General features: G+C 49.1%; 1 protein-coding gene across 3 annotated transcripts; it reads right to left on the bottom strand.

Moving 5' to 3' along the window:
* Window positions 1-935: 935 nt before the first annotated feature.
* FAM76A (family with sequence similarity 76 member A) lies at window positions 936-16,890 on the bottom strand. Of its 3 annotated transcripts, none has more exons than XM_075774077.1 (10): window positions 16,615-16,890; window positions 15,325-15,389; window positions 14,455-14,509; window positions 13,723-13,875; window positions 12,715-12,872; window positions 12,112-12,198; window positions 11,318-11,449; window positions 6,183-6,318; window positions 5,627-5,728; window positions 936-3,048 (listed from the first exon to the last, which is right to left on the bottom strand). In XM_075774077.1, the coding sequence occupies exons 1-10, from the start codon at window positions 16,693-16,695 to the stop codon at window positions 2,962-2,964; spliced, it is 1,056 nt and encodes a 351-aa protein (XP_075630192.1). In that variant the 5' UTR covers window positions 16,696-16,890; the 3' UTR covers window positions 936-2,961. The 3 variants fall into 3 exon arrangements, with proteins under 3 accessions (XP_075630192.1, XP_075630194.1, XP_075630193.1); XM_075774078.1 differs by lacking the exon at window positions 936-3,048 and adding an exon at window positions 4,334-4,492 and having other exon boundaries at window positions 16,615-16,724; XM_075774079.1 differs by lacking the exon at window positions 11,318-11,449 and having other exon boundaries at window positions 16,615-16,744.
* Window positions 16,891-17,503: the final 613 nt, after the last annotated feature.

Below are 17,503 nucleotides of genomic sequence, written 5' to 3'. Positions count from 1 at the left end.
CAGCCTCTGCTTTCACAGGCACGAGAAGCCAGAGATGGGAAGAACAGCACTGATAAGAAACATTTCATAGAAATTATTTTTCCTTCCCCTAATTTAACTACGAATTCAGGTATTTGTCACAAGTAACGATTCCCAGAAAAACAGCTATTTTCTGTGTGCAATTCCAGGCTTTGAAAAATATGGAAAGATGATTTTGAGCTGGAAAGGTTGTGTGGCATTTCAAGAGAGCTAGGGTTTGCCTTTTCCCACCCTGCACTACAGGCAGCGCTCAGGAAGAGCCATTCAAGGACACGGCAGCTCCTCTGCCCCGCGAGAGGAAAGCACGGCATGTCACAGCGCTGCTCGTCTTGCTGGGAAGCTGCAACGAGGAGAGTACAACACGCTGAACTACGGCTTCCACGAGGATGGGGGGCATTTCCAAATGGAAATCTCCCGAGAATTTTTGACTACCAAATTTCTGCTGGAAAAGTAGAAGCTTTAAAAAAAAAAACAAAACAAAACCCCAACAACCAAACCAACCTGAGTCATGGCTGAGGTAAGAGGAAGACTTCAGAGACACAAACGGTGTTTCCTCACCTCATTTGCATCTGTATCTTAAAGAAAAGAACTCCCTTATCCTCTTGCCTTTTTGTTTCCTACCAAGACCATATTTTTAGGATACAGCCGGATGGGTCCTGGGAAGCTGGACGTAACCAAGTAACGAGGATCCTACCAATCAGCTTGATTGGGAGGATTTAAAGATAGAAAGAAAAGTAGGAGCGAAGCAAACAATAGAAAAATGCCGTCTCCTTCCCATACGCACCAGACCCCGAAGCAGCACGACTGATGCTTCGACCAGGCAGCCGCCAGCAGGAGATAAATCAGTTCCAGGCAGGGAAGGATGCTTTGGTTGCTTTTTTTTTTCTTTAAGGCAAATAGAAAGTATCAGACACAGATGAAGAATTTTTTTTTTTTTTAAAACACTTTTACAGTTGTCAGAGTTTTGTACAAATCAAAGCATCCCTTTTAAAATCTCCATTATTACAAACATACAAAGAAACAATGTTATTACTACAAATCATCAGCTACTCAACTGCATTATCAATTTATCACAATTAAAAAAAACCAAACCATAATAGTATATACAGGGCCTTCCTCCCTCTATTTCTGTATCTTGAGGGAAGCAAAAAAGCAAAGCCCTCATTTAAAAAAAATCCCACCAATGCACCTCATTTTCTAAAAACGTGTGAAGTATAAAATTCGGTGAGTATTTTCCTGCTGTCACACTCTAGCAAAGTGTAACAACTTTTTTTTTTCTTGTTTTCACATCAGAAGTCTTTTAAAAAGAAAAAAAAAAAAAAAAGAACAAAAAACCCCACATGGCAGTGTCTGATGCTGCAGCGTGCTCCTTCCATGCCGGAAGCAAACATCATCAAAAAAAAGTGCCTTTCAGTAAAGTCATCTTTAGTAACAAAAAAAAAAAAAAAAAAAAAAAAAGAAAAATCACAATCTCTAGTTAAAAGCTTAATAAAAACCCTGACAGAGCAGCCAGCCCTGCATCAAAAAGGACAATTTCTCTTCTTCACTACCTACCTCCAGCACTGCTCCAGACTAAGGTTTCATCCCTACTCCTCTGCCCCAAAGGTCTCCGAATCCCAAGATGTCTCCTCACACCCTGACTGGAGCTTGGTGCCGGGACACCGAGGAGCCTTCCTGCTGGCCAAGAGCTGTGCCGTGCTTTTTTCCCCCCTTCACAGCGGCCAAGTGCTTTGTATCCCCCCCCCCCAATTCTCTCCTGCCCCAAGCGACAGAGCCTGGGGAGCACCCAGCCCAGCTGGCCTCACTGGAAGGGTTTGTGGTCTCTGTGCTGTTTCTGAGCAGCACATCCCTGTTACAGGGAACTTTCATAGCCCTTTTATTCTGCTGGTTTTTCATCAGCAGTGAGAAATGTCCCTGGAGAGCCCCAAAAACACTCCCTGGCTTGGGTTGCTGCCTGAGTAAGCGCTTTCCTGGAGCCAACCTGGCCCCTACTTCTGCATCTGGAAGGGAGCAATGGGGCAGGGAAAGGGGGAGAAGAGGGCGAGCTCGATCCAGGGGCAGGGAAACAGAGGAAACATCCACGGCTTGAACTCTCCTCGTGGAAAGAAACAGAGTAAGAGACGCTTGATCACACCAAGCTACAGAACTCATCAAAGCCCCAAAGGTCACCAAGTAACCAGGGCACCGGGGGGGAGGAATATGGGGTGGGTTTGGGTCGGTATTGTTAGGCTCTGGCTCCCAACCCAAAAGCTATCATAACAAAACAAGAAAACACAAAACTAGGCAGTTTGGTTTGCCAAGTTGACATAGAAAAGAAGAAAAAACAAAACAAAACAAAAAAACCCTTCCAAGATAAATACATAGCCCCCATTTTGGAAGCATCTTCAAAAAGCTGGATCAACCATTCTCAGCAGTGGCACAACCTTCCAGTAACATCTGTTGGGCTGGTAATTTATCGGCTTCCTTTAGAAGAGGGAACAGTTCAAGAAAAAAAAAAAAATCAAGCTCCCACCACATGCAGCTCTTGTCTTATCTGCATAACAACTGGCCACGGCTATTGCCTCACAGCAGCAGGTTGGGAACCAGCAAGAAGTCTCTAATGCAGCAGGTTCCTGTTTGCTAGTAGAAAGGGTTGGCAGTGGTAGTAACTGGTTAGGAAAATAAAACTTCTTCCAGAAAGCAGTACTTTGGGGAAGAGGGTGGGAATTTAGGATGGCTGGGACCTCTCCCCGTGGATCACCATGATACAGACCAGTATTCAACAGAGATCGAAACCAGACATGCTCAAGCATGCTGTCGAAAGGCAACACACACCAGGCGTTTCCATCGAGTCCATGGCAGTGGGATAGTGACAACACTGAGGTTTTGGCTTCCAGCGATCAGGCAGGTCTCCTAGACTCCTTGGCTAATGCTGGGGAAAGCTCCCAGATTGGGGGTTTGGTTTTAAGGGGAGGTTATTGCTCCCGACTTCTCAGGCTTTTTGCCCTTCGATAGGGCAGCTGCTTGCTTCAGGAGTTCTCTGTTCTTGGCCTGGAAACACAGTGAAAATGGGTATTTAATGGCAGGGATCATCATTAGTTCTTGGGATCCTAGAATTGCCTGGACAGAAGCTGCTGGCATCCTGCGCGCAGATGAAAAAAAGGAGGTAGATGTTGCTGCGTGGCATCACAGCATGAGCTCAAGTCCGGCATCTCATCTCTAACTGCCTAGAAAGGGCTCTTCCCATCCCTTCCCCCTCACGTTCCCCCAGTGTAATTGAGAAGCGGGCTGAAAGTTAACAGCTTCCACCGTGAAAGGTGACAAATGCGCAACTCGCATTAAACCAGCCAAGGACGCTCACCAAGGTCAGCAGGACCGGCTTGCCTTCCTTCCCCTTTCACCAGCCACCGTGCTTTGACAGCGTGAGAAGCAGTGGAGTAAAACTCTGGTGATTCAAGCCCCCAGCCTGACTCTTGTTTTAGCAAGTTGAAGGCCAAATTCCCCTACCCCACGCTCTCACTTATATCAAAAACACGGGGTGGAGCAGCTCACTGTTCGCCAGCTTTCTTCACCCTTGGTTTCTTCACACGCCACCAACATTTTATCAGAATTCAATGCTGCACTGACCTGGCATCTCTACCAGGAGCTTTCCAAACCCATCAGAGCACCAACATGTAGCAACTTACAGTCTCTCAGGTTTGCAGCGAACTAAAAATCATGGCAACTTATGGACAAGGCTCTCTAGCTCCTTTTACCAACCTTCCGAGCTCACGCTTCTCTAGACTATGTAGTAAATTATGCTATAGCAGTAGGATAAGGGGTAGAACCCGTGTGAAGCCAGATACAGGTCTTCTGCATTGCTTTCCAGTGAATGAATGAATATGCAAAGGGTTATTAGAGGAATTAAACCCTCTGCTCCAGTGCTCCACATGGTGAAGCGGCTTTTTTTGCCTCCTGCAGACTGGAAGAATACAGGCACCTCTACTTCCCCCCATGAAAAGACAAGACAAAATAGTAAAAACCAAGAGCACATTCAAAAAGTGAATCATATGAACACTTCAAGGCACCTACAGTACACCGAGAAGATTTGAATTTTTATTTTGGAATCAGTGAAGAAAGTTTCCAGAGCCTCAGTCAATACCAGCTGAAGTAAAACACTTGGACACCAGAGAGAAGGAGTTCAGGGCAGTCCCAGACCAAGCTAAGTACAGAACAGCACAGCAACCGACTGACATGCAAACCCCTCTCCACCTCGGAGAGGCAGGTGGCTGCAGGCAAACCTGCTCGTGGATCTGATGCTTCCTCTTTTTTCAGAGCTGAACAAGTTTAAGGCTGTTGGAAAGTGTCCGACAGCTTTCAGAGCAGACGTCCTCTTTGAGCTACAGCAGGGTATACTGCTCCCACGCACACTGAGCGACCAGTGTGCCCTGCCTTGGGAAAACCACTGCAAGGAGGGCGGTCATCTCCCAGTCAGCCCTTGACCTCACAGCCAGGGCTGTCAAGGTAACCAAAAAGTAGTGGTTTGCGCTAATGGAGAATTGTCTATTCAGAACCAGAGTAAGAACACCAACTCATTCTACGCAGGCCACCCAAAGGTATGATAAAAACAGCTCTGGGCTGACACAGGCAGTGCAGGATCAATAAAGCAGAACAGAGAAGGCTCTGGCTGTCATCAGTCCCTCAAATACAAACTGCCAGTGCCTCCCAGCTCACGAGGAGCGGGGAAGCGTTTCCAGCCCTCGGCACACCACACACAGATAGTCCAACCTTCAGATAGGCGTACAGTGCCTGAGAATGCGCATTGCGAAGTGGGTCTCACAGGCACCAGCTTTCTGACAGCGACACAGTCTCCAAAACCTGTCTTCCGCTCTGATAATTAACTTGGGTGTGTGCTGATGGAGGAGGGGTTGTTTTCTCAGGGAGAATATAAGCCTTTTGTCTTATCCCCTCCCATTTTCTCATTGCTAGGGCTTTAGATCATTCTTATACCCCAGAGCAATTAAAGGGTGCAAAGTTCATTTCTGTGTCTGATTTCTTCCCTGTAACCAGCTCCCCTTTGACCTGATCTCTTTGGTGGCTTGGAGCATATTCACGCTGATAGTCTGCCCAGTGTTTCCATGGCCAGGACAAAAATCCTGCTCTCCCTGTTCCCTCGAGCTCAAGGACTTCTTTATTTGGACTACGGAGATACAGTGCTAAAGGAACTGCCAATTGTTTCTTGAGCTTTGCTCTCTCTGGTTACTGGTCACATAAATCACACTGAGAGCTACATGGTGCAGGGAGCTGACAAAGGTGCTGCGGTCTGAAGAAACAGGTTCAAACCTGATTTTGGCAATAGGTAAAATGAGTTTGATGGTTCCCGTCTAGTCCATAGGGGACACAACACGGCACTTTACAATATAGTAAGTCTGAGCCCGAGTAGAGAGCAGCAAGGAGGATATAAATAGGGGTTACAATGCACTGCAGCCTGGTACAGAGCTGGGGAGGGGCTTGCCCGGCAGAGCAGAGGCTGCAGGACAGGGCTGAGAAGCATTAGCAGAGCTGTGCGTGCAGAAGCTCTGATCAGGAGTGTCCTCAGTCACTCCTGGGTACAGCACAGCTCAGCAAATTAAAACAAAAATGCTGTCACCTGTAACTGCTCCATGACCTCCTTGTGTGTCTTCTCCATTTGGTTCATCTTTGCCCTCATCTGAGACTCCTGGTACTGCAGGTCGGCTTTCAGCTCCGTGATCTGCAGATAAACCAGTAAGGAGCAAGTGAGCTGGAAGATGAAATTAATGCCTTCATCCCAGACACACCCTGCAACACAAAATGCCTCTGCAGAAGTTGTGTGAGACTGCATGAGTACAGAAACATGCTGGGGTGGGCTGGGGGAGAGCAACGAGACCAGAACTGTAACAGCGAGCGGCACGGAGAAGCAGGAGTGGCCAGGACCATCTTTCTGCAAGGAGCAGCGTATTTTTTTCTGTCTTGCCCCCAAACAAAGGTCTCCGAGACAGTGGTCAGAAAATGACCCTTTATGCAATGAGACCTCCTGGGTGATTCCAGAAAGCCTCTTTAACTTTAGAAAGGAAAAGGAAAGCAACTCTCTTGCTCACTCCAAGATAAAAAGCCAGGCTCTGCTGGAGTGTCATCCATGTAAATGTGTCAGCACGCCATGGGGGGAAGCAAGCCAAGGACTGTACCTTCTTCTCCTTCTCCAAAATCATCTGATCTTTCTGGTGCAGCATCTTTTTTAAAGTAGCCACTTCCTCCTTCAGCTGGGCAATGATAACAAAGTGGTCAGTGCCAGGAGAGTCCAGGGCGAGGTCTGGAGAAAAACTGCAGCAAAGAAAGACTCATCACGACCCGTTCTCTTCACTGAGGCAGGGAAACTCCCACGCAGATGGCACTCAAAGGAGAATGGGAACAATTTCGTGACACTCGTTGTGTCCTCCAAACACTCCTTGAATGCAGGTGTTACCTGTACCTCTACCCTGAATGCCACATGGAATTTGGGAAACACACAGTATGACAGGCAACAGGGATTATGTGCAAAGTATCCAGTTGTATTATTACGTGATCAGCAGGGACACGGGGCTGCTACAGGCGACCATCGGCCAGTGTCTGCAGCAACCAAACAGTAAGGATTCCTTTTTCAAACTAAAGAGTTGAGGACAGCAATCAGAGAGCTAACGAAACTTTATGCAACCACTTATGAATCCTCTTTGCTCACAGGCAGTCCTTGGATGTACAGCAAAACTTTTCACTAAATGTAAACAAACATTCTAGCAAGGAGGGAACATGAAAGAGAAACAAATAACCTCAAGTTAAACAAACAAAGCAAAGGGAGACACCTAGACTAAAGTCAGCACTGTCCTCAGCAGGGAAAATGGGTAAAAAGACATGCTAGACTTTCGTATTTTGATTCCGCCATGATACAGCAATTTAGGAAGAAGCTTCATTACCACTTCAGGAAAGACTCTCTCCAGGAAGACAGAGAAATAGCTGAACACACCACTTGTACACCACCAGGCACTCTAAACCTAAGCAACCAGCTGAAAACTTACCTGGACATGAGTCACTACCCTGCACTGGTAATTCACAAGCCTCCCTATGAGATACCCAGTAATCTGGGCAGCCACGCAGAGTCTTGCACTACAGGAATGTTTCATCTCCTGAGATACGATAAGCTGCAGCCACAGGCCCAGGGAGCTCACCTGATCTTTGCCTGCCTTCTGTTCCTTACCGCTGTAATGGTAAACCTGATTTTTATCTCTTGGTGCTAAAAGGGCAGCACACTCCCAGCCACACACGTCTGATATTGCCGCATAAAAATTTAACAGTAAGGCAACAAAGCTTCACCTAGAAGATTACTTCAAGTCTGGCCATTATCAGACAGCACTGCTGCTATAAAGATAAATAACCAGGGTTACCTGAAGACTGACATTTTTGATTTTGTTTTAAAGCCTCCAGAGTAGGTCAACACATGTCCTAAAGCCTGCATTCAGCTCTAAAGCCAGGAGCTGCCACGGGCTGGGGAAGGTCTGAACCCGAATCAGTATGCTGCCACCTCTGCGCTTCCAGTCCCCCATCTGTACACCGAGGCTGCTCACCACACACTGGGGTCTCCTCTAAGGCCTGGAAATAATCCATTTTCTAATTAAAAGCACAGTCTGCATTGACTGCACTGGTTAGCAAGGATGTGGCAGAAGTAAAGGCTCTTTCCACCACTGTGCTGGGCATCTACAGAGGGAAACTAAGCAGGGGCAGCTTCACAGATTTGAAAGTCACAGGACAGATAGCCCTCAGGCATGGGGAGAGAAAGCTTGGCAAAGGAAAACTCAGAACTGAGGGTCTATAGGAGACAGCCCACAGTGAAAGAGTCTCGCATGGTTAACACACGCTGACAGTAGAGCCCACACTGTAAGATTGTGGCAGGTCTCTGGATATACCAGGTATATACACTGTGCTTGTCACGCTGGGCAGCTCTCGGGTGCAGAAGAGGTTCGCACACAGACACTAGTAGAGAATACCTCCATTTTAAATGCGCTCCCAAGTACGGTTTCCCCAAGTGGAGGCTGTGCAAGATGATGGTGGGTGCTCCAGCACTTTTCTGTGTGCAAGCATGTTACTAACAGTAGCTTTCTTTTCCCACTCAGTGCAAATATGCTGGGGAGAAGAGAAAGAAAGAATAAAAAAAAAAGCAGCCTCCACAGAGAAAAAAAAAAAAAAAAAAGGCTTCCTCACTGATTCCCTCTGGCTAAGAACAAACTCTTTGCTTACACCATTCCTTTGCCCAGGCCTGCTTCCCTCCTGCCATATCCTGGGGTGATAAAGAATGCCGAGAGATGCTCACATTTCCCTGAGCAGCTCTAGCAGGAAAAATTCCCTCCTTGGCAGCTCCTGTTGCAGAGCACACTGTGGAGCTGGGAAGGTGAGAGCCGGCCCTGCCACCCAGTGGGGAGAAGGGACAGATGGGCCACCAGCCTTCCACAGAGCTGCTCTCCCACTCAACAGACTCTGGTACCTGACCCCAGGGCTTAGAGTGCCTCCCCTTGCCCGTGGGATGTGCACCCACAAGTGGGTAAGGGTGGGCTCAGAGTGCCCAGGCATCCCCTCCTGTCAAGTACGTGAGCACAGGCAGGTGTTTTTCTATCCAGTTGCTGCAAAATGCACCCTCAAATGTGTCAAGGTGCTAATTAAAGAAGCAGGGTTTGGGGTTCCCCCCCCCTTTTTTTTTTAAAGACTGACAATTTAGTAATGAAGGGTTTCTCTGTCTTTAACCCCATGTTAAGGAAGCAGCCTGAGACTTCAAAATTAGAAGGAAAACTGCCAAATACAATTCGCTCCTTTAACAAACAGACTAAGAATTAAAACAACCGCCCAACCAAACAAAACAAAAAGCCATTTCCCCTACAAATAAACTCCATACCCAGGATCCCAGCCCCTTGGGACAGGTCAGGGGGACACGTGCTCTCCATGTTTGAACAGTCTAAAATGCATGCCTCTAATTAAAGTGAATTGATGAGCTCCTGTTGCTTTCAGCAGAGACAGAGGGAAAAATGGATCACTTCCAAAGACACCTGCCTCTCTCTACTGAGTGGAAAAGCAACCAAAATGACTGCCTTGAACTCCACACCTGTTAAATGGCTGAAATTAGGCAAAACAAACACCAAGTTTAAAGATTTTGCTATTCAAGTCAGGCTAGCATAAAGAGGCACAGACCAGGCTGACCGAACCAGCATCCAACTTTCACCCGAGACAAAAATACCCACCATGTGCAAAAATCCATCCAGGCCAATAGGAACCAGCGTCTGAACTTGTACTTCCTCTAACACTGCCAAAACCAGGCACAGTTCAGCCCAAGTCCCAGCGTTCGCCAGGACTTTTCTATGCAAATGAGAATCATTCTACTAAAGGTACTTTGCTGCTCAGCATCCTCAGGCATCACTGCTCCCCCCCCAGCCAGCTCAGTCAGTAGCAACTCCTCATTGCCTGCTTTAATTTGTGTTAAAAGCACAATTTAGCACCTTGTCTATAGTCACGGGAGAAGGGACTGAAACGTGTTCATCTGAAGAGTCTGTAACACAAAAACACTTCTGGCAAGAGGATGGGGACACCAAGCGCTGCCCAAATCAGGACCAGCACAGCACCAGAGGCTGGAGGTGAAGCCGGAGTCCTCACACACACAGGGGCAGCCTAGGACCGGGGGGCGCTGGCAGGACAGAAGGATTAGTAAGGGAAGGTCTGCTGCAAGATGTGCTGAGAGTCACTGCAGGGGAAAGTTACTCCACGTGCAGCAGGGCCAGTGCTCTTAGCTCCTCACAGAGCTCACTCAGAATGAACCATTCAACGCCACCCATTATACAACCACTGGAAATTGCTTAGTCCCCATATCACAGCCATTAGGAGCAACATCCACTCCAAAATACGTCAACAAAAACACACAGAGGGAATTCACTAACACACGGCAAAGGAATCCTGTTGTATCTGCAAAGAAGGGACAATTTCAGACAAGCTGGACCCTGTTGGGAGTGTTGCCAAAGTTAATTGAGCTCAAGTATGCCCGAATTTTGCCCAAACGAAGGCCAGATCAGAAGTTTGGCTGGAGCCAAGATACACCGGACAGAAAGTTGCGGCTGATCTCAGCAGCGAAGAGGTGCTGGTTGTGTATCGCCACGCGGCTGATGAAAACAAGCCTTGCGCTACAGCAGACCCTAACTCCGCACTCAGGCTATGACCCAAACTCCAGGCTGACTCTGGAGGGGACAATCTTATAGAAAATGGTGCAAGAGGGGGGAGCTTTGGGGGGATTCATCCCCACAAAATACCCCCCAGCAACTCCCCAAACGCACTTTCTGAACCACTATTATTATTCCACTCAAGAAACACAGCCGTGTGTCTATTTAAGGCAGCTGCAGCCTGCCTTTTCTACAGCACATTGCCGGAGCTCTTCAGTAGTTGCTAAAATTACACACGGTTTGTTACTGGGATTCATCAAAAAAAGTCTGTGGCAAGGACCACAGCCTTGGCAGGAGCCAGACTGACAACATCTGACACAAGAGCAAAATGAAGGCATTTGATTCCTCTAATACATGCTCCTGTTTTGCAAACGAATGGCTGAGCAATTGATGCCAGAGCATAGGACCTTTTGCTTCTTGGACGCTTTTGAGCCAGTGGGGATATTACTATGAGTTGTTAGGTCTCAGCCCAGGCTTTAGTGAGCAGATAAAAATACCTGGTGCCATCCTACAGCCCGGACAGCAGCCTCAGTAGGCGAGTGGGAGCCTTTCTAGAGGGAAAGCTGCAATAGCACCGATGGGCTGCACCAGTTCTACCAGGGACCTGTCTCCAGTTTCTCCTCTGGCTCCACCAGCACTGAAGGCAGTCAGATGAATTCTCAGACCACTCTGTGCTCAGCCGTGGCTCCCGAGCCAGTTAATCCTTAATTTTTTCCAACTTTTCACTGAAAACACCATTCAGATGATAAACAGTCTTGTAGACCGCTCTGTGGGAACCACCAACCTACAAAATTATTTAAGTTCTATTTCCCATTGTAGCATTTCACATAATAACAAACATTGACAAGGCGTCAATAGCATCTATAGAGAGATGCGATCTGTGATCTCAAAGAAAAGACATTCAAGGCAGGTAGCAATTAATTAATTACCAGTGGCTTTAAGAGAAACTTTGGCACTAACGAGCCTATGCTGTGGTCCGTGCTCCCAATACACTACTGTTCGGAAAGAGATCCACTGATAAGGACAGTCGCCATGTGTGAGGCAGTTCCCAGGGAGGGAGGGAGGGCAACAGGGGAGAAAACAACAGGTGATCTCACTTCAGGATGTCAGTGCCTTGAGAAACAGGACAATGGTGGGCACCGAGACTCTGTTGGGAAGCAGCCCACTGCGCCAACGTGAACGGGGCACTCTGGATAGGGGGACAAAGCATCTCGGGAGAGGAAGGAACGCTGAGAATCAGAGAGGAAAGGCAGGAATGAAAATATGCATGTACAAGACCATAAAAATATAAAAATCCATCTCAATCTCCTCTTTCTGCTAGTCCTCCCATTCTGCTGCGCGTGCAGCTGGCATCAACATAATCCAGCACAAATGTGTGACAGCAGAATGGGATCAGATGCTTTCAAGCAAAGCTGTTGGATTGCTTGTCCCTCCCCCAGAAGGTAGGAGGGGAAATGGGAGGTGGGTCTTGATCCTCTCCTCTGAGGCCGTCTCCCTGCAGATCAGCAGTCTGATCGCTCCAAAAGCACAAAACCTGCAGAGCTTGACTCCACAGCGCAGCCAACAGCCCCTCTCTCCCTGTAACTGCAGGGAGAGGATAAAGCTGATCTGGCTGCAGTTTTTCTAACTGTTGGGGAGCTCAGCCAACAAGCAGCTTCTGTTCCAGCAGGTACAGGCACTAGGTATTCTTTTCCTCTTCAAACCTATGTCTAAATGCCAAGTAACACTGGCCTGTCGGGTTCTGGAAAGCTGCTAATACAGCCCCTCACGGTCCCAAAGCCCGAGATTTCTGCTCTAGCATAAGAGCTTCCTGCTACTCGCACAGAATTCTCTTATATAAACTTAGCAAACAAGACCACCCACCCACAATTTCCCCATGTAACAGGCTCACCTGTCCCCATTGGCAGATATGGCATCAAACTTGGCTTTCTTCTTTGGGATTTCATTCTGAATAGAAGAGGTGGATAAGGTTTTCTGGCTAGAAAAATGAGGAAATTATATGTCAGAACCTAAGACAGAGAAGCAGATAAATATTCCCACCCACTTTGAACCTATTAAAACAAGATTTCCTAGCGCAAGAAAGAATGATAAAAAATTCATTCCCTGAAGAGTAGCTGGAGACTAAAAATAAACAGAAAACAATGTGTCAGTCAGATCAGTAGGTAGGTGAATAACTCATGCTTAAAAATCTACATTTCAGTCATTAAATTTTACAAATGCAATTTAGCTTTAATTGTGTACAAGTTCAGTAAGCTGAATCACTAAGAAGCACTGTTGGACTACAAGTCTACGCCAGAAGAGTGGGGTTTGCAAACTAGCAAAGCTTGACTTAGCCAGATTCTCCCGAACAACAAACAACTGCCAAAACCCATCACCAAGGCACTGAGGCCCCAGGCACTTCTCCCAGTTACTTTAGGAAGCGCGCTAAGGAGCGTGGAGCAGCAAGGCACCCTGTTTGCTCACCCTGCACAACAGAAAAGCTCGTGCAGGTTACCTGTTATAGTGGCTGCCACTGCTGAGCCTACTGTACTGTTCCTTCTCTTGCAGGCTTGCCCGGGAAGAGCTGCTCAGGTGTTTGCACTGCTCTTTGGTCTTCTGCAGGACCCGTTTATAGGACAGCGTGCATAACCAGCATAGCAGCTTTCCATCCACCTGGAAGATGAGAGAGAAAGAGAGGGGGAGAAGTTTTGGTCTTGTTTCCTGCCCACAAACCAAACACAAAGAAGGCAAGAAGCACCTTCAGGCTTAAGATCACATATACACAAGCAATGACTCAAAAAGGATCCCTTGAGTGCCTGGAAAGGGTAAGAAGTGCATCTGGCATGGCTGGTGCAACGCAGACAGTACTCATTAATAGCAGCTTATCTATCCTAACTACAGTCTCTGCCAAGCTTTGCTTCCAGACTGTCCTATAGCACCCATTCACCAGGGCAGGCTAACTCCAGTGGGATTTCTGCCAAAGCAATGCCAAGGAATGGTACGTGACAGGGTAGTCACTGGAGCCCAAAACAGCAAGGGTCTCTGCTCAAGGAGGACAGGGAATATCAGCACAGCATCCAAAATGAACAACAGATGCTTACAGCCCGCAGGACGCAGGCCTTAGAAGCACACACCTCCTAAGGAGCACTTATGTTTAAGCAAAGGGTGTGCAGAAGCCATAGAATGGGTTTCCTGGTGGAGGTATAACATTTCCAGCTCCTCAGGCTACAGCACAAATATCGTTCCCCATCCCTGTCCCTGAGCAGGCACCTCACGCTTTACTCTGAGGCCCCTTCTCCTTTGCCAGCCCACCTACCCTTAGGCCCAATTCAAGAGATCTTTCTCAGCAGATCTGGCAAAGGAATAGAGGGGCTCAAAGATTAAACAGCTTCAAAGCACAGCTCAACTCCAGAAAAATACTTCACAACCAAGAGACACCCCCTTTTCAAATGTTCAAGGTGGACAGAAGAGCACTGTGATCAGCCTTTTTACCTTTTCGGCCTCCTTTTACAGAGATACTGACCTTCTTTCTATCATCCTTCCGGTCAAATGCACACTGCTGCTTGCACTGCTCACAGGAGTGTGGAGGTCCGTACTTCTTTTCAGAGTTTGTGCAACGCTGGCACTTGTTTCCAATAAATGCTGCTATAATGTTGCAGTACTGGCAGGGTTTTGGCTTTAAGAAACAAGAACAACGGATACAGCAGTGCCTTCTAATTACATTAATACATTGCTCTTTCCCCTTCTCCCCATCACTTCAAAACTTTTATTTCCCCGTTCCAAGCTAACTATAATGCTGATCCAGGAGACATAAGCACACTTGGACCCCCGGTCTCTATTAAGTGTATTTAGCCATGGCACCCAGACCATTTATTGAGTGCTATGAAATCTTCATAAAATATATAACACCAAAATAGAAACAATCAAAATCTCTTTTTTTTTTTCAGATTTCAGACAAGCAGGAAAGAAAGATTCATCACTGCTTCCTGCAGCAATCTCAGTTTGTGTAAGCACTCTCTTGTTTCGATTGGATATTGAATAGTTCATTTCCTGGCCTAAAATGATGCAGAGCTGCTCTATTCCATACTAAAAGAAGAGAAAAGGTAAAAGCTTCACGCCTGAGGGATCCGCGTATTATTGATCAGTCATGCTATTACAACAGAGCCAGCCCATAAAACGCTCTGGGATTCAGCAGGATAAAGACAAGAAAGATGAAAGGAAAAGAGGCTGGTGAGAACGAGCCCCTCTCACTTACTGTTCCGTAGAGCTTCACATTCTGAGCACACTTCTTGCATATTGTGTTGGTTTTGCTGTTAAAAAGAAGGACAGATCATTCTATTAACACTTCCCCAAAGAAAATTAAACCTCTGTGGTTAGGATCCCTGTCTCCCCTGGGCTCTGTCTCTAGCGGCAAGACTGTATTCATCTTCACGAGGGACTCTGATATCAAAGTGCATTTCCTATCCCCATCTGGCTGAGGATAATTTGCCAAAAAGTAGTATTACTAGGAGGTATCTTTTAATTAAGGCATCCCCAGATGACACCAGTTTTTTGTCCTTACAAATACAGGAGTCTGATCACTGGCTAATTGGCAGCAAGCGTGATTCAGCACTGGTGACAGCCTCAGTTCTGGAGGAGGTCTGCTCTGGATGACAGGGTCAAGGCAGGTCAGGACAGAGGTGTATTTGTCCAACAAACGCAGGAAAGAACACCCCACGCAATACCCGCACACGGCTACTGGCTCTACCAATCCTTCCTCTGTAAGCTACATAACTTACAAAAAGGCAAAAGCACAGCTAAAGGAAACACATTAGGAAATCATTTTTTGGATACCTGAAATCAGTTAAGAGGAAAACTTGTGGGAAGATGCACCCAGATCCTTCAGTGGAAGATACATCTGAGCACTGACCAAAAATAAAAGCCAAGCAAAAGGTGCAAATCTAAGGATGCCACAGAGGCACGCTGACTTGCCCAGCAGACCTTTGAAGAAGGCCAAAGGTCCCCTAAGTCTTCCACAGCAACAATCTACAGGCTCAGTCATCAAAGGCGTGGGGAAACGTTATAGTTCCCTGGGTGTGTCAGTTGTAAAGAAAACATCGGTCTCCCCAGCTCAGCGGATATTTACCTTTCCTGCTGGAATTCAGTCCTGCAGTAAGTGCATTTAACAATGGGATGCGCAATTCGGCACTCCTGCAACAACAGAAGCCTTTGGTGAGATGCAGCACTTCTCCCGCACACCATTTCCCAAAATCCCAGATCACCTGCTGACCTCCGCTCCCACCACACGCACACACATCCGTCAAACCCAAAACATTTCCTCCCTGTAGAGTCATGCTGCTCTTACGAGGGCTGAGAGCAGAGGAAGGGTGACAGGAATGTCATGTGTCACAGGTGAGCCAGAAGTAAACTCAGATTCATAACGAGAGCTTATTTGTGCCCAACACCCACAGACAAGGGTCACGGCAGTTGGCCTCACCTCCCAGGGAAGGAACACAGAGTCCTGCCACAGTTATTCACACCTGTGCTCTCCACAAACTTCCTGTGCTCAGAGTGCCTCTGGCACCGCTCTCCTCTCAGCCTCGGAAGTTCCCCTAGACTCACCTGCTTTGCCACATCTACCTCAGCAATCCCAGGTTACTTCACTTCCTGCTCCCCATTCCCTATCTCATCCCTGATCTCACTCTTCCCCACCCAGACTGGCCCACCCACCCAGACTGTCCCCCAAGACCCGCCTTCCTCCTTCAAGATACCACAAGACCTCCCCCAAATGTCCCCCAACCCTCCCAGACCCTCCCAAACACCTGGGCACCCCCCAAATGCCCCAGGCCTCTCCCCTTGCTAACAGCCTTCCTCACAAACAGCCCTTCAGTTGCCCCCAGCCTTTCCCTCATGAACATCCACCTCCCTTCCAGTTCCCCCCACAATGGCCCCATGACTCGCACTCCAACACCCTCCAAATACTCCCAGCACCCCCAAACACCCTTCCACGCCCTCAAGTCCCTCTGACAAACAGCTCCCCTATTAGCCCCTCAATACTATGCCCTCTCCAACAGCCCCCAGGCTCTACCAGCTGCCCCCATGCCCCCAGCCCCTCAAAACCTCCCAGGGCCCCACCCACACAGCCCTCAACCGCCCACCCCGTACCCTCAGGCCCCAACCAACCACCCTGAGGCCCCAGCCTCCCTGGATGCCCTCAGGGCCTCCCCATAAAGAGCCCCCCCAATTACCCCCAGTCCCTCTAAAAGCCCCCAGCCCCCTCCAAAACACCCCCTGCCTACCCTCCCTCACAACCAGCCCTCCAGCCGGCCCTTGACACCCCCCCCCCACCCCAGCAGCTCCCTCACAGACAGCCCTCCCAGTCCCCTTCCCCAAGCGCCCCCGCCGGCCGCCTTGGGCCCCGCCGGCCGCCCCGGACCTTGCAGAGCTGCTGGCCCTGGCTGAGCGCCTCGAAGGGGAAGCGCTGGTGGCACTTGGTGCAGGCGTAGAGCGCCGCCATCCCGCCGTCCCGCTGACAGGCGCAGCCCGGCCGCCCGGCCGTCTGTTCCCACCCCCTCCCGCCGCTCCGCCTTCACCATTGGTCATCCGCCGCATCAGTTACGCGTTATTCGCTTCTCATTGGTCAATGCAGCCGTCACTCTATAGAGAGGGCGGGTCTGACTCATCCCCCCGTCCTATTCCCTCCGCAGGCGTTAGGGAAGGGGAAGCGTTGACGTCACGCGGAGGGGGGCGTTGCGCGCACCGCGGTGATGCAACCGCCTTCCGCGTGACGCGTCCCGCGGACGCGCGCAGCGCTGGGGAGGTCGCGCGAGATCGCGCAGGGTGTGTGTATGTGGGGGGGGGGCTGACCCACAAGGCTTTGCGTGAGGGGACCCGGAAGTGGGGGCGGGGGTTGAACCGGGCCGGGCTGGGCTGGGCTGGGCCTGGGCCGGGAGAAGGGGCTGAGCTGGGCCGGGCCGGGCCAGGGCCGAGGGAGGGGCGAAGCCAGGGCAAGGCGAAAGGGAGGTCCGTAGCTGGTGTGTGTTAGGGCAGGGTGAGGGGGGCGTCAGGCCCGGAGGAGGAAGGGAGGCCGGCTGAGGGGCCGGGCCGGGTGAGAGGAGCTGCTTGAGGGGAAGGGCTTCGCGGAGGTGGGTGAAGGAGGGTCAGGTCTGGAGGAAAGAAGGGAGCAGAAGTGGGTGTCTCTGCTTTCAGAGTGGAGCCGAGGGGGAGCTGGAGGCAGGGCAGGGGCAGAGGGAAAACCGTGCCTGAAAGGTTGAGGGAAAGAATTGAAGGAAAGGGGAAGAGGAATGAGGAGGTAGCGTCTGCAG

Source organism: Balearica regulorum, chromosome 22 (assembly GCF_011004875.1).
Source record: "Balearica regulorum gibbericeps isolate bBalReg1 chromosome 22, bBalReg1.pri, whole genome shotgun sequence".
Classification (NCBI taxonomy): Eukaryota; Metazoa; Chordata; class Aves; order Gruiformes; family Gruidae; genus Balearica; species Balearica regulorum.
The sequence above is the reverse complement of the archived record's forward strand: the minus strand, read 5'-3'. Positions and strand labels throughout refer to the sequence as shown.

Bases quoted from the DNA above. Each gene is read 5' to 3' on its own strand.
- FAM76A (XM_075774077.1), bottom strand. From the start codon at position 16,695: ATGGCGGCGCTCTACGCCTGCACCAAGTGCCACCAGCGCTTCCCCTTC. The intron at 13,876-14,454 runs GTAAGTGAGAGG...TGTTTCTTAAAG, and splicing joins ATGTGAAGCTCTACGGAACA to CCAAAACCCTGCCAGTACTG. The intron at 11,450-12,111 runs GTGAGCCTGTTA...TCTGATTCTCAG, and splicing joins ATATCTGCCAATGGGGACAG to CGTTCCTTCCTCTCCCGAGA.